Raw genomic sequence first — 27522 nt, 5'->3', positions numbered from 1 at the left:
TCACATCACCTGTTTCAAATTACATCATTATTTAACCAATTTACCTGATTACTAGCCCTAAACTGCTCCTGTCTCAACTTTTTTGGAATGCATTGCAGGTCTGAATGACAGGATAGATGTATATTCACAAATGAAAGGAAGTTGACTAGACAAAACAGAAATGATGTCGTGTTCATATTGTCTGCAATAAAATGCAAGTGAAAGTACATTTGGAAATCACTACTTTCTTTTTTATTTGTGTTTTTCATACTGTCCTAACTTTCTTTATTTGGGTTTGTTTGATTTTATTATGGACAAAATCTTTGAGAAATGTTTCCAGCACCTTTTTGAATCAGTGTCATGTAGGATCAGTGCAGGTCTGAAGGCCATATGGCTGAACAATTGAAGTCTCAGGAAAAATAAAAACAGAAGTGAAACCATTGATCTGACTGGGGCTTTCTGTTATGTTACAGTAACATGTCTCAGTAGACACTACATTCGTTTTCTTAGCAAAATTCCCTATGTCTTGGGACCACTTAAATTTCTGCAAAATTCATATTCTTATGAACCACAAGCAAATGTCCCCGTGTTTCCAGTGAATAGATGCATGTACCTGTTAATGTTGTTACTTGCTTTGATTTTACAGTCTGTTGATATCTCTGATTCTGATGTGACTTTTGCTGTATGTTCAAACCCTTATTTAAAAAGAGCTGAAACAACACAATTCTTAAGATTTTTAGGGCGGATAACTTCATTGTTTTATGTTCAATCCACTTAAATTTGTAAAAATGTAAATAATTAAATTAATTCCTTCATGTTGTCCCAACACAAATAAATTGACTGGAACGCAGAATGTTTCACAAAGTAGGTTGGAATAGATTAAAGCAAAGGTTGTTCCAGTCACTTTTGATTACAGTTCGAAATAAATTTACCGCAGTGCCCTTTAGTAGAAGGGCTGTTAGACCATGGGAAAATCATAATGATAATTATTTAAAATGATTATCCAACGCCTCTGTTATTCTCAGACGATGTTGTTCTGTTGACTTCATCAGACATGGACCTTCAGCATGCAATGGGGCGGTTTGCTGCCGAGTGTGACGTGGCTGGGATTAGAATCGGCACCTCCAAGTCCGAGGCCATGGTGCTCCACTGGAAAAAAGGTGGTTTGCCATCTCCAGGTTGGAGGAAAGTCCTTAACCCAGGTGGAGGAGTTTAAGTATCTCTGGGTTTTGTTCACGAGTGAGGGAAGGATGGAACGTGAGATTGACAGGCGGATTGGTACAGCGGCAGCAGTAATGTGGTCGATGTACCGGTTCGTTGTGGTGAAGAAGGAGCTGAGCGGAAAGGCAAAGATCTCAATTTATTGGTCAATCTACGTTCCTACTCTCACCTATGGTCATGAGCTTTGGATCATGACCGAAAGGACAAGATCTTGGATACAAGCGGCCGAAATGAGTTTCCTTCGAAGGGTGGCAGGGCGCACTCTTATGGATAGGGTGAGGAGCTCTGACACCCGGGAGGAGCTCGGAGTAGAGTCGCTGCTCCTCCACATCGAGAGAAGTCAGCTGAGGTGGTTCGGGCATCTGTTTCGGATGCCTCCTGGACGCCTACCTAGAGGGGTGTTCCAGGCATGTCCTACCAGGAGGCGGCCTCGGGGAAGACCCAGGACATGCTGGAAGGACTACGTCTCTTGGCTGGCCTGGGAACGCCTCGGGACCCCCCGCAGGAGCTGGAGGAACTGTCTGGGGAGAGGGAAGTCTGGGGTTCTCTCCTAAGACTGCTGCCCCCGCAACCCGGCCCCGGAAAAGTGGCAGAAGATGAATGAATGGATCCAATGTAGGCTCATTCTGAAAACGTAACCCTATATACATTTCTGGACATCACAAGTTATGTAGCCAGAAGAACATATGGCTGCATTTTGTCTAAAAAACGAATGCTACGGTGCGGTGTTACACCGTTCTTTTTCATGCTGACCGATTACCTTCGTGTGAACGGCTTCTTCGGTGTTATCAGTGTAACACTAGTACTACATTAGTAATTTGAACACTAATACAGAAATGGTTCCGGCGATTTAGAATGACCAAATCAACATTTCAGGTGTTTCACAGTGTGCTCAGCCTGCTGGTTTGTCTATTCACACACATTTTTATCATTACATGATAATTTTTTTAAAGCACATATTGGAATAGCTTTGGTAAGCGTGTTTCCATCACAGTTTATGTGTATCTTTTGGAATGAAAAGTTTATCCTACTTAGTTAAGCTCATACAATTTTTATGTGCATTTTCAAAATTTATGCACATCTTTGCGTTTCCGTCAACTGATTTTTTTTATGCGCATAAAATAAGTGGATAGAAACATAGCTATAGTTGTAACCCCGGGGAGTGACACAGACAACTGAAAGTGGATCCACTTGCAGGTTTATTGGAGTAGTCAGGCAAGCAAAGGTCAGCACAGGTGCAAACAGATGTACAAAGGCAGTCCAGAATCGTCGTCAATATAACAAGCGAGAGGTCAGAAGGCAGGCGGCAGACAGGGATAACTAAATAGACAAGGTGAGGTAAATACTCGGGAAAACAGGGCTAGGAAAATGCGTTGTAATGTTACTGAGGCAGATAACAAGACTTGGCCATGTGAATGAGTGAGTGTGCTGCTTAAATAGTGTGTGTAATCAGTCGTAGACTTTCGCAGAGATCCGCTGCTTAAAAACCTGCAGGATAAGTTGGCGGTTCATTCCGCTGTGGCGACCGCGGATTAATAAAGGGACTAAGCTGACAGGAAAATGAATGAATGAATCAGTCGTAGACAATCCTCAGGTGGTGCGAGTGTAATCAGTCTAAATGAGGAAGCATGTGTGTCTGTGAGCGGAGTGCATGTATGAGAACAGGCCCGGATTGGCTAATCGGGAGGACCGGGAGAATTCCCGGTGGGCCGGTCTGTTTTTTGGCCGCGAGGGCCGGTGTCCCTAGCTGCTTGCACTCTCAGCAGTCACACTTTTTTCTTCTATTTATTTATTTGACAATAGCTTTACTTTTTTTAATCATTATTTTGCCGTAGTGCCGCTCTTTTTATTTATTTTCTCGCAGCCCCGTGAGAAAAATGCAGCCTGCAGGTTAACTAACGTTAATGATGATGATGTAATGCAACTATCGACCCCAAACAGCGGCACCTTAGTGAATATAAGAATTCGAATAAAATGAATAATACACCTGCTCAATGAAAATCAAATGATTCACTACATTAATAAATCTGACATAACTTGATCAGAAATCTAAAAATAGGAGAAAAAGATTGAGCCATCAAAAGAAAGTAGTGCTGTGTCTTGAGGGTGGCAAGCCATTAGTTATTTTTTACTCTCACTGTAATAGCGCCAACGTGGTCCAGTGGTAAGCACAATACATTTCAGTTTCACAGACCTATGATCGAATCTCCCATAAAAAATCTTTTTTTTTTTTTTCGATTTTATTGTTAAGACATAAAATACTGTTAGGGCTGTTGAACATTTGAATTTGTAAAGCAGCAGTTTTCTTGAAAAAAACGTGATAGTGCCATTAACAACTGAATTGGAATCAGTCGTGAACTGAGGTGGGCCGGTCTGGCTTGAAACTCCAGGGCTGAAAATGAGTCCCACTCCGGCCCTGCATGAGAATGTAGTCCAGAAATGGCGGATTTGTAGTCCATGTTTATGTGAGTGGGATCCAGCGATCTTATGAAGTATGATCGCTGGTAATCGAGACAATAGTGACTTCACAGCAAGAAAGCCACTGGTTCGAGTCCCGACTGGGCCAGTTGGCGTTTTTGTGTAGAGTTTGTATGTTCTCTCGTGTTGGCGCGGGTTTCCTCCGGGTGCTCAATGTTTCTTCCAATAAGGGACTAAGCAAAATAAGGTGCAATATATATATATATATATATATATATATATATATATATATATATATATATATATATATATATATATATATATACATATAGTATTGCAATGGAGTCAATACACAACAAAACATTTGCCTTACACTTTCAGTTCCTTCAGTCAGTAAAATAACCTACACTAACAAAATGACTAAAAGTCAGGACAACAAATAATTTTAAGTTTCTTCTTTTAATGACTCAATCTGGTTTCAACTACATTTTTTTTAAAGTTAAACAAAGTTTAATTTAAGATTTGTAGTCAGTTTAAATGATGTGAGTTGAGATGACTAGAAAAGTTCATTTGATTAAACAAGGCAAGGCAAGTTTATTTATACAGCACATTTCATACACAGTGACAATTCAAAGTGCTTTACATAAGCAGGAATAAAAGAAACACGTGAATAAAAATGATTAGATAAAACATATTAAAATGTGTTAAAACAGATTATAAAAGAATGAAAAAGAAAAGAACAACATAATTGTGTGTTCTGTTGGACGTAGCACAATGTTCATTTAGTAAAAGCACAGCTAAACAGATGTGTTTTAAGTCTGGATTTAAATATACGTAATGTTGGAGCTAGAGATCTGCGCGGGACTAAATTTTGAATCCGTCCGCCAGGTTTTAGCCCGAACCCGACCGCTCCCGGTTACATTCAGCATTTGTTGTCCCGCTGCCCGCCCCGCCCCGTTTTCTACCCGCCGCGCCCGATACCGCTAAAAAGCGGGGGGAGAACAAAACCGAAAACCACTCAGCTATACAGAGTCCAGACAGCCTATAACAAGCTGTCTCTATAAACACACATACACATAAGCACCAAGCACACACACACAGACAAATCTCTCTCTCTCTCTCTCTCTCTCTCTCTCTCTCTCTCTCTCTCTCTCTCTCATTCACGCGCGCGCACTAACACACACACACAAATAAGCACCAACCACACACACAGGCAAAGCTCTCTCTCTTTCTCTCATTCGCGCGCACGCACAATCACATACACACACAGCAACAAACAAGCTAAACACAGCATCGCGCTATTTCATTTACACACATACATATGCGTGCTCGCTCGGGAGTCGGGAGTGATATTGCTAGACGGCCCGCTCCCATCCCAAATTAAACCCGTTACCGACTGCTCCCGCGCTGTATTAGGAAATTTATTCCTGCGCCACAGAAATCTGGTCAGGTCTGGTCAATGCAGACCTCTAGTTGATCATTTCTGGAAGCTGATTCCATCAGCGTGGGGCGTAGTAGGGTCGATTCACCCTGCTTTGACTGAACTCTTGGAATTTCTAGTTTGTATGATCCTAAAGATCTAAGTGATCTGTTGGGTTTGTATTCAGTGAGCATAGCTGTAATGTATTGAGGTCCTAGGCCATTTAGTGATTTATAGGCACGTAATAGTACTTTAAAATCTATTCTGAATGTAACTGGGAGCCAGTGTAAAGACCCGAGGACAGGTGTGATGTGTTCTGATTTCCTGGTTCTGGTCAGAGTCTTGGCCGCAGCGTTCTGGATGAGCTGCAACCGTCTGACTGTCTTTTAGGGAAGCCCAGTGAGGAGTCCATTACAGTAATCCACCCTGCTGCTGATAAAAGCATGAACAAGTTTCTTAAGTCCTCACTGGAAACAAAGCACCAAATTCTTGCAATGTTTTTGAGATGATAGTATGCTGATTTAGTTACTGATTTGACATGAGCTTTTCTAATGAGCTACTGTAGCATATTTTGCCATGCCTGTTTCCAAAACACTATTATTAATATTAATACTTGTGAGATGACAGATATGATAGGCCAAATAAATAGTGCATTCAGAACCATTTTACTTCATTGAGGATTGAAAACATGATCATAAAAATATTTTGAATGCATTTATCTAAGACTTTTTTTATGACTGCGTTAGATAGTTGGCTATTAATGCCAGCAGTTTAGACGACCTAGAAACCTACACATGACAGTGGAATGTAATTATAATTATAAGGAAACAGCACGTGCAATTAAAAAAAAAAGTACTGCATTGTTTGTTTGCTGAGAACAAACACAGAGCTTATATGTAAGAAAAAAAGATGATGTAAAAGTCAGCATTTGCTTATCTCTTTATGAACTTTCCAGCTTGATTTGCATCTCTGCATCTACACAGACTCGCTCTAGCTGGTTTCACAGCAGGACAGAAGTGCACTGTGGCTGTCTTAGCTACTTAACGTCACCCGAAAAAAAAAAACTTCCTCTTTTTGTGGTTTTGTGACACTAAACTGATGACGCCAACACACGGATGCTTAAAAAGGCTTGCAAAAACAGCCCGCTCTTATTAACTGAAAATAACCGAACGGCTTGCCAACACGTACCAGTGCAGGAAAGGTTTTAAAGATGCCAACAATACTGTCAACTGAAATCGAAAACATGAACAAGGAGGATAAAGCTACCAATCCCAGGTAAGTTTTCCTTAAAAAATAAAGGTTTGTTTGCGTGGAAACAGTATATATTTAGATATTTTTTTGCTTCTATCATATAATAAACCAAACAAACTCTCTCTCTCTTTTTAGGAGGCTCGAGAAGTGGCGGTTTCGTTGCCCATTGACAGAAAAGTAAGCTACTTTCATGTCAATTTGTTTCTTAAATATATAAAGAACTCAGTATTATAAGATTTTCTTCTTCAGAAATTTCCCAAATTATGTTTAACAGCGCAAGAAATTTTTCACAGTAATTCCTATAATATTTTTGATTCCGGAAAATTTTTTAACTTATTTGTTTTATTTCAGCTAGAATGAAAGCTGTTTTAAGTTTGTTTAAACCCATTTTAGGGTCACTATTATTAGCCTTCTTAAGGAATATTTCATTCAGTTGTCTACAGAACAAGCCGTCATTACATAATGACTTGCCTAATTACCCTAACTATCCAAGTTAAGCCTTCAAATGTTACTTTAAGCTGAATACTAGTTAGTATCTTGTAAATATCTAGTACAATATTCTGTACTGTCATTACAGCAAAGATAAAAGAAATCAGTTATTAAAACAGATATTGGGGGAAAATTCAATTAAATTCAGCTGTATTTGTATAGCGCTTTTACAATGTAGATTGTGTCAAAGCAGCTTCACATAAATGGTTATAGTAACTGGAACAGTGTAGTTCAGTTTTTAGTGTTTAAGTTCAGTTCAGTTTAGCTCAGTTCAGTGTGATTTAATCATTACTGAGAGTTCAAACACTGAAGAGCAAATTCATCGATGCGTAGCTATCGATGATAATATAGAAGGGGGCTAATAATTTTGACATTAACACTAATTACAAATGTGTGAGTGTAAAACTCCATTAAAACACAAACACCTTATCTTTTATTCAATAGAATAAACCCTGGTGAGACTTCACAGTGGTCCCAGTCCCTGGAAAACCTTCTCCGATCCAAATGTGAGTGGTTTATTCTTAATTAATTCTTAATATGCTTGTCATTATGCTCTCATACATCGTAAAATGTATTTTATTTACACAAATATATATTGTAACACTTTATTTTGATGGTCTATTTGAGCATTAGTAGACTGTCTGCTTAATATCTGTTGCTAAACAGACATTTCACTGACTGTTAGAAACTTTGCAAGTACATGTCAACTTACACTAACCCCAACCTAACAGTCTACTTATAATCTAATGAGAATTATTTGGCATGCGGATGCAATGTAAACTTAAATTCGACAAACGGACCATCAAAATAAACTGTGAACATATACATTATCATAGCGTCCTTCAGCGGTTGTTTTGCATGATGGATTTTTGTTGACATTAATATGGAGGAGAAGGGAAGAAAGTGAACAAATGCTGCATTGTTTCCTAGATGGTCAGATAGCTGGAGAAAGGAACTGACCTTAACTGGTGTAATATGTATGCAAATCAGTAGAAAAAAGCAGCTTCGCTTTTACAGAAGCTATTTGGACACATAAGTCACATGTGTAAATGTCAAATGGACTGATAATATTGCAGCTGAATTAAACAAACAGTGGTGTAAAGTAACAAATTACAAATACTCAGTAGTTTTTCCCAGAAATTCTAATCAAAGAAGTAGTTTTATAAAAGTGTACTTTCACTTTCCCTTAAGTACATTTTTAGTGCAGTGTTGGTGCTTTTACTCCACTGTTTTCCTTCATCCTGATGCCACTACTTTATTTTTTCTTGTCTGTGTTGATTAAAAAAATCAGTCCAGTGATTCCTGTTAAATCAAATCGTATATAGAAGGTAAATCGCATCATAATGAACTACCTCAAGACATGGGCGATTACAATTATAATTGCAGCAAACTGTTTGGAAGCGTTAAAAATGTCCAAGAAGATGTCCGAAATCTTCACCCGCATTGACCCAGAGACTGTTTAGATGCATGTCACTGATGAAAAGATGATGGATGTTTACTGTATGATGACTGAAGGGGCGTCATGACGTTGTACCCTAACATTGTGCGCACATTGCATTTTGGTTGGAAATAAAATTGGGTTGTCCACAAAATCCAACATAGGGCAATGTCCAACGTCCAACCTAAAATCAACCAAATATTATCGTCTAACGATGTTACAGCTTGACATTGTGGGGATGATACAACTATGATGTCTATTAGACTGTGGACTTTGGTTGCCATACCTGACAAATAAATGTTACTTGACAATGACAACGTTATTTTGACAGTCAATAACAATGTCAAATGACGTTGATATTTGGTTGATTTTAGGTTGTGTTAGAAAGTGCAGAAAAATCCAAGTCAAGCCAACATCTTAAACCAGGGGTGTCCAAAGTCAGTTCTGGAGGGCCGGTGTCCTGCATATTTTGGTTCCAACATCAATTAAACACACCTGAACCAGCTAATCAAGCTCTTTCTAGGATACTAGAAACTTCCAGGGAGGTCTGTTGAAGAAAGTTGGAGTTAAACTATGCAGGTCACTGGGCCTCTAGGACTGACTTTGGAAACCCCTGGTTTAAGATGTTGGCTTGACTTTGGATTTTGCTCACTTTCTAACAAACTAAAATCAACCAAACATCAACATCATTTGTTATTGAATTTCAAAATAACGTCGTCTTTAGACGCTGGCTAGACTTTGACTTTTGGTCACCTGACATCACAACCTAAATCTAACCCAATATTAACGTCTTCTGACGTTGTGTGCCTGCTAGGCAGTAACTAAATGCGCTACAGAATGTTACGTTTACACACACATTCACAAATTACATGTAAATGCATTAGCTTTTTACAACATATTAAGATCACTACTCACTACTCTTGAGTACTTTTGAAAGGTCTACTTTTTACTCATACTTTGAGGAATATTTACAACAGATACTTTTACTGTACTTGCACTACATTTTAGGCAAGTATTGGTACTTTTACTTAAGTATGATTTTTTCAGTACTCTTTCCACCATCGTAAACAACCAATCTGTAAAGTATCTATATTGATTAAGTCACAACTTTTTGAGATTAAAGGCACATTTATTTAATCAAAAATGATAGTAAATACTTTTATAATGTTGCCAAATATTTCAGATTTTGTAATGTGGAGCTATCCTATTCAAAAATCCCCCAAAAAAATTAATTTATTTTTCTAATTAAACAACTATATTTTATATGTCCAAACACTTTTCTCTAACTGAAGCTGCTTATGTCTAAAATATTGGCAAATTATTTTTTTATTTAGTTTTTTATATTTCTTTTTTGCTTATATTTATTATATTTATACATATTTTTTTTATAAACAATCCATTTATTTTAATAATATCAAACAAATGAGCTATTTATTATAAAGAACAATCACGTTGAAACCAATTATTTAAAATCTATTAAAAAGATCTCACACGATTTTTGCTGCTGCTATTTATTCAACATTTTTAAGCACTCGTAGACAGTTTATAAAATTCACATCACTTTTACTATAAACTAGGCACTAGACACTTCTTGAAGCCACTATTGCAGATGAATGACCGCAGTGACGCAAAGACACATGCGTTTTGCATTGAGCAACAGATTAACCCTGTGGTCTGTTTTGTATAGATGGCATGGCAACATTTCACACCTTCCTCAAGTCCGAGTTCAGCGATGAGAACATCGAGTTCTGGCTGGTCTGCGAAGATTTCAAGAAAACCAGAAGCTTGTCTAGGTTATCCTCCAGGGCCAAGAAGATATTTGAGCGATACATCAAAGCGGAAGCTCCTAAAGAGGTGAGCTCTCTCTAAACATCTCTACACTGTTAAAAATAATAGGAGTGATTAGTTAACGTTACTTAAAAAAAATTGGGAAACCCAAAACCCAAACTTTAAAAGTAATCAGCTGATTTAAAATAGGGAGTAAATCATTGTGAAAGTAAGTAAACATGTTGCTTTTAAAATGATTAGTTGACTTTACTTGATGAAAATGAGAAATCCCATTGCTTTTAAAGCAGTTCGATGTATTTACTTTATGAAATTGAGTAAACTGTTTGCTTTTAAAGTGATTAGTTAAATTTACTTTGTGAGTAAATCCATTGCTTTAAAAAAGTTAAAGTGAACAAAGCTTTTGCTTTTAAACTGATTAATTGACTTTACTTAATAAATAGAGTAAACCCGTTGCCTTTAAAGCAATTACTTGACTTTACTGAATAAAAGTGAGTAAAACCTTTTGCGTTTAAAACAATTAGTTGACCTTACTTTAAAAAAGTGAGTAAACCCATTGCTTTTAAACTGGTTAGTTGACTTTAAATAATGAAAGTGAGCAAACCTGTTGCTTTTAAAGTGATTAGTTGACCTTACTTTTGAGTAAAGGCAACACTGTTAAAAAAAATAAATAAATAATTGACCCAACTTAAGATTTTAAGGCAACAAACTTCAGGACATTTTTGAGTTTACTTTACTTAAATCGAGTCAAGTGCAAACTGTGTTTTTAAAGAGATTAGTTGACTTTGTTTAAGCGAATAAACCCATTGCTTTTAAGCAAAAGTAAGTAAACCTGTTGTTTTCAAAGCCATTAGCTGACTTTACTTAATGAAAGTGAGAAAACCCTTTACTTTTAAAGCGATTAATTGATCTTATTTTAATAAAGTGAGTAAACTTATTGTTTTGAAAGTAAAAATTAGTAAACCTATTAGTAAAATAAAAAATTATTTAAAAAAAAAAAAATAAAATTGATTAAAAATTGATTAAAATTGATTATGGCTTTTAAATGCCATAAGTTGACTTTAAGTGAGTAAACCCATTGTTTTTAAAGCGATTACTTGACTTTACTTAATAAAAGTAAATAAACCCGTTGCTTTTAAAGCGATTACTTGATATTGCTTAATAAAAATGACTAAAAACTGTGCTTTTAAAGTGATTAATTAACTTTACTTAAGTGAGTAAACCCATTGCTTTTAAAGCATTTACTTTATTTTACTTAATAAAAGTGAGTAAACCTTGCTTTTAAAGCAGGAGTTCACACCAGATGCAGATGAAGCGTCTATCGCAAGTGATTTGCCTGTTAAGTCAATGCAAAAACACGAATAGACATCCTGCGGCATGATATGCGGGATGAATCGTTGCAATTTGAGCGTTTTGCGCCTTTGACGGACTTAATGCACGAATTGATAGAGTTGGAAAATCTGGATTTCAACGGACATTCACGCCGCGTTAACCAATCAGGAGCTTTCTTTTGTAGGGGCGTGATTATGACTACATCTAGTACAAACAGTGCTGAACGAATAGCGTGATTTATTTACGCATTCCCCGTCTGGTGTGAACCCAGCATTAAAGCGATTAGTTGACCTCACTTAATAAAAGAGATTTAACTCATTGCTTTTAAAGTGACTAGTTGACTTTACTTTTAAGAAGAGTAAACCCGTTGCCTTAAAATTATTCAACTTCCGAAAAAAAAATATTACTGGGGGCAAAATTATACATCATCTTGCTGCTTCTAAGGCAGCAGTTTCCTCACTTTTTAAAGTAGATTAACTTATCACTTCAAAAATGCAGTGTTGCACACAATTCATTCATGTTATCCCAACACAAATCCATTAAGTTAACGTAACTAATTTATCCAGCAAAACATTATTTTTAATGTAACAAGCAATGGCTTAACATCAGTATGTTTCTCACCACTACTCCGTCAATCTGTCCTCAGATAAACATCGATCACGTCACGAGAGAGCTTATCAAGCAGAACGTCCATGCTCCCACCAAAGTGTGTTTCGACGAAGCTCAGAGGATCGTCTTCGGTCTGATGGAGAGGGATTCTTATCCCCGGTTTCTCCGTTCGGACATGTACAGATCCCTTCTGGAATCAGTCTCGAATGGGATTAAGGTCTGAGAAAGTGCTCAATGAGAGACTTGAGGACTCTCCTGCGGGACTTTTGGTGCATTGGAGCGAATGGGAGTGGAGTATTAAGGCTTCAGGCCTGGACTTGAACATTGTGATCCACAAAAAGACTTGAATAAGCTATTGTTAATCTGCACTGTATTACACTGCTCCATTGTTCTGCGCGGCTGTGGAATACACGGAGACAAATGAGCTTTCGGTACCGCTCACCTGTAAGGAACCACAAGGAGATCTGAAACAAGCTGCGAAAACCAGAACCACCAGATGGACTTTATTTAACTTCTAGTGCTTTGATTACTGGACGAGTGTCAATTCTGGTTAGCGTGAGATGAAGTGGGAATAATACTAATGACGTTTGAAAAGTGAACTCAGTGAGCATTGATAACTTCATGATGTACAGAGCAAGTGTAAATGCTTCAATGTTTGTTTGTTTTTTTACGGTAAATGGGATTTTCTCATAGTAATCTGTATATGACTCACTTACTGTAATGATTCAAAAGATTCATTTCGTGTTTCTCTGTTGGATTGCAAGACAGCAAAGCAGAAAAGATTTTAAACAGGCTTATATTCCTGCACCAAAACACCTTATCTCTACAGATAATGTGAGGAAAAGGCATTTCATAAACCTGTTTGTCTGACTTTTTAAGAAGAGCTTATTAACTTAATAAACATAAATGTAAATTAAATCATTTGTTATTGTTTTATTACTGTTACAAAAAAATCTGGTAACACTTTATAATAACTACACACTATAAATCATTTATTAAGCATTAGCAAATAGTGAATTCATTATCCGTTAAGCATTAACCCTACATTAATAAACGTTAGTAAGCAGTTTATAACTGCAGCTACAAGTGCTCTATTCTTGACTTATAACCACATTTAAATTGTGCTTAATAATTGTATTTTCATACTTAGTAAATGATTAATTTTTCATTACTAAATTAAGTATCGCATTATTTACAAACGAGTTGTATTTAAGAGTAGTTGAGGGTTTTTAGGATCATTCAGAATGAGTTAGTAAATGATTAATAAACTATTGAAATCAACATTTGTATGTCTTATTATTCAGGCATATATTAATGGTTACTATGTATGTTAATAAATGTTTTATTAACTCAACTTCACCTAGTTTTTTTACCTAATCTAAAGTGAGCACTATTCATGCTTTATAAATCCTTTATAAATGACAAATAAAGGCTCAGTTAAATTCTAAACAGGAAAAATTACATTATTCATTCCTATTTAATTAAAGATACACAAATGAAACTGTACTTCAAATAAAAAATAAATCTTTGCAACTTGATCTAAAATAAAATCAACTGTAGAGTTTAAATATTACATTTTATTACATTGTTTAATTATTATATTGTTGTTTTATCCAGTTTTGTTATATTTTGACTCTCCTGTTATTCAGCAATGTTTAAACTTTACAGTAATTTTACATTTTAGAAAAGATTGCAAAGATTATAGTTAATTTGATTCTAAGCCTTTATTTGTCATTTATAATGGATTTATAAAGCATAAATAGTCCTCACTTTAGCTTAGGGTTAGGTCACAAAACTTCATGAAGTTGAGTTAATAAAGCATTTATTAACATATTAGTTAACTATTAATATATGTCTCAATAATAAGACATATAAACATTGATTTCAATATTTTATTAATCATTATTCTGAATGATCCTAAAAACCCTCAACTACTCTTAAATACAACTGGTTTGTAAATAATGCGATACTTAATTTAGTAATGAAAAATTAATCATTTACTAAGTATGAAAATACAATTATTAAGCACATTTTAAATGTGGTTATAAGTCAAGAATAGAGCATTTGTAGCTGCAGTTATAAACTGCTTACTAACGTTTATTAATGTAGAGTTAATGCTTAACAGATAATGAATTCACTATTTGCCAATGCTTAATAAATGATTTATAGTGTGTAGTTATTATAAAGTGTTACCAAAAATCTTTAAATGGGTGAATGTTATATTAGCAGTGTTGCGAAAGTTACCTCAAAAAAAGTAATTAACTATTAATCAATTGTATTTAGATTATTTTTCAAATTATTATGTATGATACATTTTTTATTCTTTAAATTTTAATCAAATGTAATTGTTTAGCTTAATTGATAAAGCTAAATAATTAAGCATTTATTAACATAGCATTCTTTTGTTATGCAGAGCAAAAATGCTTACATGTTGCTTAATACACACAGGATGTACAGCAGTTATAGGGAACCTATGGCTCGGGAGCCACATGTGGCTCGTTGACCAAAAAGTATGCGGCTCTCTAGCTGTCTCCCTTCAATAATATTTGAAAGTTTAAAAAATTATAACAGTCACTATCAGTTTGCTATTGAAAATACAATTAGAGTTACCTTTTTATTGTTTTTTTACTCTGATGAGACTCTGATTGATTTAATGCAGGTTATGCTTAAAACACACCCATAACTCATTAAGAGAATAAGCACAACCCTGTTAGACCATGCGCAAAAGTGGATTCAGACCCATTCTTAGGGCTCTATTTTGACGATCCAGTGCAAAGCGCAAGGAGCAAAAGCATCAAGGGCATGTCAGAATCCACTTTTGCTATTTTATGGATGGGAAAATCTGCTCTGCGCCATGGCGCATGGTCTAACAGGGTTGAGCTTATTCTCTTAATGAGTTGTAGGTGTGTTTTTAGAATAAACCAATCAGAGTCTCATCTCCCATTTCCTTTAAGAGTCAGTTGCGTCTCACCGTAGCGCATTTACTATTTACGTGGCGGATTTTGTAAAAGGAAAAACTGAACGCTTCACTAAAGAGAAAACAGACAGAGGATCTACAGACAAGAATGAGAGATGAGCCTCCTCATTCTTTACTTTCACTTTCACTCTGGTGGATAGGGAAACCTGTTGTATGCACAGACATCCATTAGCCTATACATAATTAATTTTGATTGTTAAGCACAAAGATTTGTTTCAAAACTATTTCTAAATTCAGTTCTAATTTCCAGCAAACGAATAAATGAACAAGAATAATGAAGTGTGGTCAAACAACTGAGTTATATCCTAAAACACATGCTGTGCCCCATATGGTCTAAAACCTGACAGATGGACAAATCTAAGCTTGTTTTTAATAAAACAAATATAAATATGCCTATAATAAATAAAACTGCTAATAATGATAACATTATAAAAAAGCAAGTTGTCATGAATAAACTAAAAAAGCAAACCCCCGAGATGAAGAAGGCATTAAGGCAGTGGTTTTTATATTTATGTAGAAAATATTGATTAAAGATATTTGTGTATTGCTATACATCCTGTGTGTATTAAGCAATTTTTAAGCGAGGCGCTCAACTAACGCGCGAGGCGCTCAACTAACGCGCTCTGCGCCGGACTCCTGCTGGTCTATTAAACAGACTATTTTAGTTCCTTGAAAAAGCAATGCGCCTTAACACGCCTCCTTTTTTCGACCAGAACGCACATGAGCGCAACAGCGAGGCACAAAACGTTAAAACGACTCTTGAGCTGAGCTGAAACTAGCAAACAACAATTGCATCGCACCTTGTGCAGCATTTCGCCGGGTGTATGATAGGGCCCTCAATGCTTTTGCGCCATGTGTTTAGATTTTGCACCTAGATAGATAAAATAGAGCCCTAAACGTTTAACTAAAGTGCAATGGAACATGTAGCTTTAGGCTCGAGGAAGTGTTTTCTATATTTATGTAGAAAATAATATTTTTGTATTATTTTATGGGTAAGTGTTTGGACCCACTTAACTAACACACTCTGCGCTTGGACTTTAGATCAGCTTTCAGTTGTTCAATAGCGCAGCATATTTCAGTTTCTCAAAATAGCAACGCATCAACAATGCGCCTTAACACACTTCCTTTTTAGACCAGCACACCCATAAGTTCACAAAGTGGCGCAAATGGATTTACTATTTAAACAATGTGGCGCAATATGTGAAAATTAGGGTTGCACTAGTCTGAAAATATCATCAAATCATGCCATACACGCCTTGCTTCCTGTGGAAGCAGGTGGTCACATTGGTGGTATTGGCGGAAGTTATCTTTCTGCAGCCATGGTAAGGCAGCAAATGAGTATATAGTTTCCAGCTATCGAAAATAGCAACTTTCATTTTCTGTCTGTCCTAGTACACAATGTAACTACAGAAAAGTCAAGTTTTAAATAGGAAAATTAGAACTCTGGTAATTTATGAGCAAGATGCTAATGGTCTAATCCGATTCAATTGCCGATGCTAAGCTAAAATGCAACTGTTCAACTTTTTTCTTTTTTTTTTTTTTTTTTTTAAGTGTAGTGTAGGCCTACTTTAATATGGACCTTTAGGGCGTACTCACACTATGTACAGTTGCCTTGAACCGGGCCGAAGATTGATGTCCCCCCCGCTTTATCCCCCGACGACCCGCACTCACATTACATTTGGGCCTGGAAATGTTTACGTCATCGATGATGCACTGTTCTGTAAGCGCTTTTGCTCAACTCAGTAAAGATTTCTTTAGTTATATTGTTTTAGCCGTTTGAAATGCAGCGACATACAGTCAAACATTTCACAGAACCACTTTTGACGTACATAAACAACCACAGTGCTCGTGCTGCAGGAATTCGGAGGTTTGCTAAAGGTGCAGCTGTCGTGCAGTAAGGGGTTTGCACCTTTAATAGCCTGCGATAGTTTGTGTTCATTGAACAGTAAGAATGATTAATAAATACATATGAAAAAGTCCTGTAAAAGTCACATCTCGTCTTCAGTTTCGGGCTCAGGCGTGCACTCACACTACAAGCGTATCTCACCAAAGCCCAAGTGAACCATGCTCAGGCACACCTCTTCCAACTGGGCCTGGGCCGCCCAAGTCAACCATGCCTGAGCCTGATTCAGAGCACTCACACTTCTCAAACGATCCAGGAAACGGGCCTAGGCACGGTTCGGATAGCATTGTGTGAGTACACCCTTAAGGCTGGATTATACTTCTGCGTCAAATGCCGGCGTAAGCTACGGCGCTGACGCATAGCCCTTCGCCGTGGCCGTCGGTGTCGCTGACGTGCACCTCTCAAAAAATGTAACTACACGTCACAACGACGCGTAGCGCAAGCTCTGTGATTGGTCGGCTTGGTAGCGCTGATGAGTCTGGGCGGGACCGAGAGCCGCGTGAATGGTGCTAGCCTGATGGAGCGATTGTTTACAAGTGTGGAGTCCCGTGAAGGAGCTCCGGATGGAAAGTTTTGTTTTGTGTGTACCTCATAGTTAAGGTTGTTGCACGCCTGCCGGTTCCTGCCTCAAAATGAGCGAGTTTGATCCACTTTTACATCCCGGAAGTGTTCAGGAAAAGCAAAAAAGCAGCGAAGAAACTCGACACAGAGTAACATTTACACCTCACTGCCAACTAGCGTTTCGGAAGTGTTAATGCAGACCAACAGAGACAGAGCGCAGAAGTATAAATGCACAGCCACGCGCGTTGCATGCGCCATGGGTTACACCGTGGGTTACGCCGGTGACTTGACGCAGAAGTATAAATCAGGCTTTAGATACAAGCATGTAACCAACTAATGCAAACATACAAATGTAAAAAAATTCTCATTGATGCTAATTCAGTTATTTGCAACATCTCTATAAAAAAAAGAGTTTCAATGTACTGTAGGTAAAAAATCTGGTCACACTTTGTTTTGATGGTCCAGTTAATGAATTAAGTTACATTGCATCTACTTGCCAACTAACTCTCATTAGGTTATAAGTAGACTTTTAGGTTGGTTTAGGGTTAGTGTTAATGTAAATTGACATGTACTTGTAAAGTTTCTTATAGCCAGTTAAATGTCTGTTGAAGGAGCAGTATCAACAGATATTAAGCAGACAATAAACTAATACTCAAATTGACCATCAAAATAAAGTGTTCTTGCCTTCATTTTTGAAATTTTCTAGTCATCTCAACTTACACCAATCAAACTGACTATTAAACAGATAAAATGTTAAGTTAAACTTTGCATGCCTTGAAAAAATTGTTGAAACCTGATTAACTTATTCTATAAAGTTAAAGCAACATAAAAATAGGTGCTGTATTGACTTTTTGCCATAATTTTTACAGTGTAGTAACTTGAAGTATTGCTAAAATTGCTAGGTTTTAATTAATTACTGACTTGTTTTCTTTTTTGCCATAATGAAATATAATTTTGAACTCTTTTCTGGTTGTTGAATGTCAGTGTGAAAAAAAAGTGAAGTTACTTGTGAGAAATGACTCTGTAGCATCTATTTGTTGTTGGTGTCAATGGTGACGTGTTGTTATGTAATTATTATTTTTTTCTTTTCAAGATTATAGGTGCTCAAAGAGTTTTTGGTAAACAATCAGACTCTCAATGCAAAGTTTTAGGGACTTTTCTTTCAAAAAATCAAAAACCTTTTATATGCTTATGCTACAAACTCTACTGATATACTGGATATCCCCTTCTGCATGCTGCTTTCTGTTTCGTGACCGAAAGTTTTGGGGGGAGGGGTAGGGTTTAGCATCACATGGTGATGCCTGAGTTTCTGTCACCACTTCCCCTATTTACACTAACAGCATGATAGTCATACTCTTTTCAAATATCACAGACAGTACAAGGGAAGTTGATGTGCCCACTCAGTCCCCCCAGCCAGGACAAAAATAATCAAACCACACACACGTACCGTCTCTTTTCTGTGCTCACTTGCAAAGGAAACTTTTCATTTCCTCTTCGGGTGTATTGGAGGCTTTATGGCCAGTCAGGTGCTCTATTAAAATTCTGAGTAACGTATTGTCTTTTACTGTACCTTTAACCACAGTAAACTGAATACTGTAAACGTCCATGTGTCCAATGACTCAGAAAGAACTGTTTGTGGTATGTGTACACATGTACTGTACCACACAAAAACTACATCAACTTGAACTGGGTATTTTTTTTAGAAAGTAAATGGACCTCACCCATTGTGCATTGATGTGGATGATATTTTTTATATATAGCCACATACACTCACTGGCCACTTTATTAGGTACACCTGACTAGTACCAGGTTGGACCCCCTTTGCCACACAGAACAAAATTGCAGGCGTCCAAAGACTTGTAGGCTTTTACTTCTCTCTTGTAAAAATCACTTGGAGTTTCAATGAGATAGTTGTATATTTGGGGCTGGATGCTTGGCCATTTCGTTTTATCCAATATCCATTGGGAGGGTGTTATCGCACATGGACCTGTCAGATGCACGCTGCTCACTTTTACGCTAATTTTTAACTGCTTATCACGGGGTGGCGAGCATTTAGAATACGCTGAAAGCATTATTAAATAATATATATAATATGTAATCAATATAACTTATTTCTAAGACAACAACAAACTATACTGCATCGGATGTCATTGCCTTGCTGTAACTGCTAGCGCTCAAAGTTCTTTTGTGCAACCTCTCTGCGCGCGTATCCTGAATGTTTACACACTGGTAAATCGTCTCTAGTTGCTAGCAATATCGAAAATATAGAAAATAGCAACTTTTCACAATTTCTTCGTCTGTCTTAGTGCATGATAGGAAAATTATTCATTTTTACCGAGATGCTAATGGTCTAATCTAATTAAATTGCCTATGCTAAGCTAAGCTACGGTAAAAGTGCTCCCACCAGACCCAGAGATCGGCTGAATTCATTCATTCATTTTCTTGTCGGCTTAGTCCCTTTATTAATTCGGGGTCGCCACAGCGGATTGAACCGCCAACTTATCCAGCAAGTTTTTACACAGCGGATGCCTTTCCAGCCGCAACCCATCTCTGGGAAATCGGCTGAATGGATGGAATGGTAAGTTGGAATGGAAAGTTTATTTATTTATTTTTAAAGTCGAGTGTACCTAGGTATCAATATGGACCCTTTTGATACAAGCAAGGACCTTTTTTGAAAGACATTTCCCAAGTGACAGCTTTGATATTTATTTCTGAAGACTGAAAATCATCCAGGTAAATGCTTATTGTGATATTTCAAATTTAGGTTCCTACATTGAAATATTAATGCTTCTGTGACTTGACCTTGGGCGACGCAGTGGCGCAGTAGGAAGTGCCGTCACCTCACTGCAAGAAGGTTGCTGGATAGAGCCTCGGCTGGATCAGTTGGTGTTTCTGTGTGGAGTTTGCATGTTCTGCCCAAGTTCGCGTGTATTTCCTCCAGGTGCTCCGGTTTCCCCCACAGTCCAAACACATGCGGTACGAGTGAATTGGGTAGGCTAAATTGTCCGTAGTGTATGTGTGTGAATGAGTCTGTATGGATGTTTCCCAGAGGTGGGTTGCGGGTGGAGGGCCACCGCTGCGTTAAACGTGCTGGATAAGTTGGCGGTTCATTCTGCTGTGGCGACCCCAGATTAATAAAGGGACTAAGCCGAAAAGAAAATGAATGAATGAATTGACCTTAAGTGAACACCTAGTGGGAGATGCTTTATTTAATCAAAACTATTACTATGAGTTAGAATATGCAATATTTATCTATTTAAAAATGTTCTTAACTCTGTTTCTGAACAACGGCTGTTATGAATATTTATTGAGAAACCATTATTTATATTGATTATCCCTATAAAACCTGTAATGTTAATATTTAAGATGAATTGGGAGAGAATTGTTTTTTGTGGATATAGCCATGAAACCCCCTCGTTTCAGCTGGGTGTTTTCACACCTCTACTTTGGAAAAAGTCAGAAAAGTGGGCGTGTCCAGCTCTGTTTAGCGAGAGTGTCGGAGGAACTAAAGTGGGATGGTGTGGGAGTGTCTATTTGGGCACTCGCGAGTTTCAGAGTCAAAATACACACACACACACACACACACACACATTTTCATTCAGGCAATTCATTCATGCCCCTCGTGACAAACGAGATATTTGATTCGAAGAACTGCTGTAAGCATGTATTTTTCATGCTATGTTTGATATCGCACGCGAATGAGAGAAAAAAACCCTCCGCATTTCCCGGAAACTTAGATGCACACGGCAGGTAGTGTCAGAAAGCCGTATGTGTTATTGCGGTCACTAAATGCGGTGAAAACCCTACACGAGGTTATAGTTTGGTTGTAGTGCTAACATGTTTACACTCGGTGCAATAGTTAGTTCGATACGAACAAACTGAATAAACAAAGAGCACTGGTCGCTCACTTACCAAATCTGTAGAGACAGGACAATCATCAGCAACTAGAGCCGCGTCTTTATAAAGAGAAGACTACAAGCGAATCCAGATCTCAGCGTTTGCAGATGAGAACAGCTCTCAGGTAAACAATGTTCCTCCTTAGACACGCAAGTTATTGTTGTCGAGCGCCGTGTACACTGTTAATTCACACATGACTCCAGATGAGCTCTCACAGAGAGAAAATGAAAACGAAACTTAACTGCAGCAAACTATAAAAGCAACACTTCACGCTTGTTTTGCCAACACAACGTGGCGTCTCTGTCGTCTAAACACTGTGACAGTAATGAATATTAATGAAGTTGCACTATAGAGCGCGCTGATTGGTTTGAACCAAGCCTTACTCATGCATTAATGCAGCACACTGTAAGACGTAATAAGACACACAGGCACAGACGCCCAGTCTGCACGCTGGAATACACGCTATTATGTCATGGGCGTGACGCAGCTTCAAAAATTCGTTTCAAGCCAGAAGTACGAATTTGCTTGAAATAACGCAAAAACAACCAATTTACACTTTTTAGTGAAATATAGGTGTCCTAATAGTGTTTTTAGCAGTGTGGGACACATATACGACTGTCAACAGCTCAAAAAATGTGTTTTGGTGTTTCGTGACCCTTTAAAATCATTCATGTCTTTGTGGTAAATGGGTAAGCAGCCCTCAACTGCCACAGTTGGGTTATATATGCAAGTTCCAATGATATGTAACAGAGGTAAATGCAACTGTTGCATACTGTTATGAGAGTTTGTTGTCAATGATGCTTATAGTAGCACTAAATCCTGCTTTGCTCACGTATTTTGCAAGTTCTACTGATGCTGTGCACAATCTAGTGCGTCACAGCGCTCGCTCGAGCAGACATGGTTGATGTGGGTGAGACGTCAGCAACTAAACTAAACAGCATTCAAGCACACATGCAAGCCACATCCTTTCATGACTTCATTCTGATTGATGTTCTGATACCAAAACAGCACAAATGGAGGTCGCAAGATGTGGAAAGGACAGCACATTTAAATACTGTCAGACATGACTAACATGCAAGCGAAAACCTACACCACAAACACTTTTCAAGCAGCTCATTCATAGATTTGAATCATTGAGAAACAGATTGCATGCTCTGAGAAAACCCCCAAAATGGCAAGTTAAAAGGATAGTTCACTCAAAAATGAAATCATTTACACACCCTTTGCTTGTTCCAAACAAGTGTAAGGTTCATTGATCTGTTGAACACAGTAAAAGATATTTTGAAGGAAGCTGTAATCATTGACATTTGTTTTCCTACTATGGGAGTCAATGGTAACAGGTTTCAACAGAATAAGTTTAACAGAGGCAATGGTCTTTAGCCTCTTTGTTAGAGCAACCGACTCCCATGTGGAAGGTTGCCGGTATGATCCCAGCTCAAAGCATGTTGGGTCGTGTAGGACCGGTGGGCTTACATTGGTGCCGTGACCCAGATGGAAGTGAGGTTTAGGGGGATGAGCAGGGCCGGCACGTTTATACAGGCGACCTAGGCGGCCGCCTAAGGCAGCAGAATAGAGAGGGCGGCATCCGCGACTCCTCACTCACCACCTGCATCCTCAGCAGTTATATCCACGCCTAGGGTGGCAGAATAGAGAGGGCGGCATCTGTGACACCTCCCTCACCACTCGTGTCCTACGTTATATCCGCGGCCCTAGGGATGAGTGTAGCGGAGGCCAGCTAGTAAAGTGCTGTGCAGGTTAAGCCCACTCCTCTGACATATAAAGGTGCTTTAATGAAAGACGCTAGTGGCCTTGGTCTTTTGCCTCCTTGTTAGAATAACCGACTCCCATGTGGAAGGTCGCCAGTTCGATCCCAGCTCAGAGCAGGTTGTGTCGTGTAGGACTGGCGGGCTTACATTGGTGCTGTGACCTAAATGGGAGTGAGGCTTAGGGGGGTGAGTGAAGTGGAGGACAGCTAGTGAAATGCTGTGCAGGTAAACCTAGGGCTGTGCAATTAATCGAAAATCCGATTTCGATTTTGGCTTCATACGATTATGAAAAAGCATTAATCGAGATAAACCATAATTGCATCATATACCGCCCCCTTTCCAGCTGTTGCTCCTAAAAGCGTGAAAGATTGCGTGCTTATGTGTGTGCGGCACGCGCACACAGCCAGAAGCATGCGGCCAGGTCAGCATTCGCACACTGAAGCTGGAATTATACTTGCGCCTGGCGCCGCATCAGGCGCCTTCACTGACCGTGCGCGCACCTCGCGAAACGGACGAGGCGCAGACATCTAAAGTCATCTTAATGTGAGCGCTTTAATGGTCAAATAGGTGTCAAAACGCAGTGTTTAGTGATTATTCATAATAACCCTCATTTGTGTAATAAACAGTTACAAGTTGAGGATCAAAAGACGTGAATGAGAAACCATTAAAGAGACAGCGCGCAATGTTGTTTTTATCATTAATCAAACAAAACGAGAAAATCCCTCTGATCTTGACTGAAGGATTTTTTTAGCTAAAGTTTTATTCTTACAGTGAAGATGCTTAAAGCACAGCTTGTTCCATATTTTTATTCTATTGTATTTTTTTTTCCTTTGCAGCGAGGAAAATAACTGTATGTATACATTGAAGTCAGAATTATTAGCCCTCCTGAATATTAGCAATCTTTTTCCTGCCCAATTTCTGTTTAATGGAAAGAAGTTTTTTTTTTACTTATTTCTAAACATAATAGTTTTTATATATCATTTCTGGTTACTGATTTCTTTTATCTTTGCTATGATGACAGTACATACTATTTTTCTAGTTATTTTTCTAAATACAAGCATTCAGATTAAAGTGCAATTCAAAGGCTTAATAAGGGTAATTAAGCAGTTCATTGTATAACAGTATTTTCTTCTTCAGACAATCAAAATATATATTGCTTAAGGGGCTAATAATATTGACCTTAAAATGGGTTTCAAAATATTTAAACCTGCTTTTATTCTAGCTAAAATAAAACAAATAAGCCTAGAAGAAAAAAATATTATAGGAAATAGTGTTAAAATTCCTTGCTCTGTTAAACATCATTTTGGAAATATTTATAAAAAACAAAAAACATATTCCAAGGAGCGCTAATAATTTTGACTTCAACAGTAATCGTTTTAAATAATCGTGATTACAATTATGACCAAAATAATCGTGATTATGATTTTTTCCAAAATCGAGCAGCTCTAGGTAAACCTCACTCCTCTGACCTCTAAAGGTGGTCTAGTGAAAGACGCTAGAGGCTGTGGTCTTTAGCCTCCTTGTTAAGCAACTGATTCCCATGTGGAAGGTCACCAGTTCGATCCCAGCTCAGAGCGGGTTGTGTTGTGTAGGACAGGTAAACCTTGCTTCTCTGACCTCTTAAGGTGATCCAGAGGCAATGGTCTTTAGCCTCCTTTTTAGAGTAACCAACTCCCTTGTGGAAGGTTGCCGGTTCGATCCCAGCTCAGAACGGGTTGGGTGTTGTAGGACCGGAGTGGTTACATAGAGAAACTCACAAGGGTTTGGAACAACTTGAGGGTGAGTAAATTAAACATTGTTTCGTGCATATAAGTTCATCCTAGGAAGTATCTTTGTATAAAATAGTTTTCCCAGTTAACATCATTCTGTCACAACACATACGTAAGAATTAGGCAGCCTGATCTCACGAGAAAACGTAAGTATTTTACGTTTTGGCAGTTTAGTGGCTAATTCGTACGAATTCGTACGAGTTCAGTCGTAAGAAAATGTACGATTTCAAAAAGGAGGCGTGGCACCTAACCCCACCCCTAAACCCAACCGTCATTGGGGGATACGCAAATCGTACTAAAATGTACGAATTAGATCGTGCGAATATGTACGAATTAGCCACTAAATTAAAAAGTTACGAATTGCCGTGAGATTGTGTTGGAATTTGGAGAAAATATCTTTCCTCTATTGACAATATTATTCATTCATTAATTTTCCTTTGGGTTAGTTAATTTATTCATCAGGGGTCGCCACAGTGGAATGAACCACCAACTTATCCAGCATGTGTGTGGTCCATTTAGATATGTTCATCACCGTTTCCTTTTTGTCTTTTCAATGTTAGAGCGCTGGATGTCTGAAAGTTGTGAGGCTCAAAATGGACATTCATTCATTTTCCTTTGGCTTAGTCTCTGTTTCAGAGGTCGCCACAGCGGAATGAACTGCCAACTATTCCATCATACGTTTTATGCAGCAGATGCTTATTCAGCCGCAACCCAGTACTGGGAAACACCCATACACTCTCATTCATACACACTCATACACTACGGCAGTGGTTCTCAAAGTGGGGGTCGGGACCCCCTGGGGGGTCGCAGGACAATGACAAGGGGTCGCTTGGTGATTTCCAAAATTTAAATAAATTTTATTCAACTATTTGTATTGTCATATTTTATTCTTAACCCACAGAAGATTAATAGTTGCGTTAAAGAAACAACAACATACAAACAAAAATCAGCCATCAGCTTTTCATTTTTATATTAAAATTTAATTAAATTAATAAATGACTTAAAAAAAAACATTATATGTTGCATTTATGTGTTGACAGTATGCTCATGTTTATATGGGCCTATAGTTGTGTCTGCAACGTTTATATATTTACAGTATAACCACTTTGAAAAATGGGGGTCGCGAGTCACTGACATTGTTATTTTAGGGGTCGCAGGCTGAAAAGTTTGGGAACCCCTGCACTACGGCATACCTTCCAACACTCCCGTTTTTCCCGGGAGTCTTCCGCATTGCAGACCCATCTCCCGTATTGTTCTGTCTCCCAGAAAGCTCCTGGAATTCCTCTGGGGGAAACCAGAGCACCCGGAGGAAACGCACGGCAACAAGGAGAGAACATGCAAACTCCACACAGAAATGCCAACTGACCCAGCCGGGACTCGAACCAGTGACTTTCTTGCTGTGAGGCGACAGTGCTACCCACTGGGCCACATTTTGAAAAATGTTAGAAATCTGTAACCACTTCCATAGTAAGAAAATCAAATACTATAAATCTCAATGGTTACAGGTTTCCAGCATTTTTTTTAAATCTTCTTTTGTGTGTAGCAGAAAAAAGAAACTCAATCATGTTCGTGAGAAATACTGTAAAGGGTGAAGTAACTGATGACAGAATTTTCAGTTTTCACTCAAAATGTCACCACAGTGAAACTTGCAGTATCACAACTCAAATATTTAATCTCAGTGACATTTCACTTCAGCTGTGAAAACTGGACTGAAGCAGTTTCAAGTCACTAGATCTTCACTAGATTCACTTCATCTACGTTAGGCTGCTCTGACACGTTATAGCGCTGTAGAAATAAAGATTCATTGAAAATTTGAATTTAGGTATACAGTACATACAGTGCTCAGCATAATTGAGTACACCCAATTTTGAAAATGAATATTTTAATCTGTTTCTAAAGGATGTGTATAGGCAATGTATTTTGGTGCATTTAAACAAAACAGATTTATTAAACAGATATATTTATTAAAATAATATTTTAGTCACCAAACATATTTAGAAATTGAAAGATAATATAATTAAATTCAAGCAAAATATTGCAAAATAAAATTACAATGAAAAAACTGTACAAAAGCATGCCCATCTCTCTTAATTGGGTGCTCAGCCAAAACCGCAAAAAGTGCAAATTAAATGTAAATCAAAGGCAACACCAAGGCTCCAAAAATACAAATTTATTAAATTAAAAAGGCTGACACAGAGCGTGTAACGTTTTGAGCCGCAATCAAAATCATTGTCTGATGAAGAGCCGGCGGCTCGAAACGTTACACGCTCTGTGTCAGCCTTTTTAATTTAATAAATTTGTATTTTTGGAGCCTTGGTGTTGCCGCCTTTGATTTACGAAATAAAATTACATCCTGCAAAAATTCAACTAAATGTTTTCTATTTCTTTTTCTCTTGATTTTTCCTCTTTTTTTAATATTTGTATTTATATTTATTTTAACATATAAATTTGGGTGTGCTCGTTTTTAGACCTTTATCATAAGTTAACGGTTAAATAAGCTCCAGATTTGGCTTCAATACTGACTAATCTAATATACAGATGAATTCAGAATTATTAGCCCCCCTTTGAAATTTTTTTTCTTTTTTTTTATATTTTCCCACATGATGTTTAACAGAGCAAGGAAATTTTCACAGTATGTCTGATAATATTTTTTCTTCTGGAGAAGGTCTTATTTGTTTTATTTCGGCTAGAATAAAAGCAATTTTCA

The 27522-nt window shown here is 37.7% G+C and overlaps 1 protein-coding gene across 1 annotated transcript; it reads left to right on the top strand.

Annotated features, from left to right (window-relative positions):
- Positions 1-6182: 6182 nt before the first annotated feature.
- On the top strand, positions 6183-12860 carry rgs13a (regulator of G protein signaling 13a). Its single transcript, NM_001089512.2, has 5 exons — positions 6183-6313; positions 6425-6466; positions 7223-7284; positions 9904-10070; positions 11980-12860. The coding sequence occupies exons 1-5, from the start codon at positions 6249-6251 to the stop codon at positions 12163-12165; spliced, it is 522 nt and encodes a 173-aa protein (NP_001082981.2). The 5' UTR covers positions 6183-6248; the 3' UTR covers positions 12166-12860.
- Positions 12861-27522: the final 14662 nt, after the last annotated feature.

Source organism: Danio rerio, chromosome 2 (genome assembly GCF_049306965.1).
Source record: "Danio rerio strain Tuebingen ecotype United States chromosome 2, GRCz12tu, whole genome shotgun sequence".
NCBI lineage: Eukaryota > Metazoa > Chordata > Actinopteri > Cypriniformes > Danionidae > Danio > Danio rerio.
This window is presented reverse-complemented; position numbering and strand designations above follow the sequence as displayed.

Coding starts and splice junctions, on each gene's coding strand:
- rgs13a (NM_001089512.2), top strand. CDS start 6,249: ATGCCAACAATACTGTCAACTGAAATCGAAAACATGAACAAGGAGGAT. Junction 7,285..9,903: donor AAACCTTCTCCGATCCAAAT/GTGAGTGGTTTA, acceptor TGTTTTGTATAG/ATGGCATGGCAACATTTCAC. Junction 10,071..11,979: donor AAGCGGAAGCTCCTAAAGAG/GTGAGCTCTCTC, acceptor ATCTGTCCTCAG/ATAAACATCGATCACGTCAC.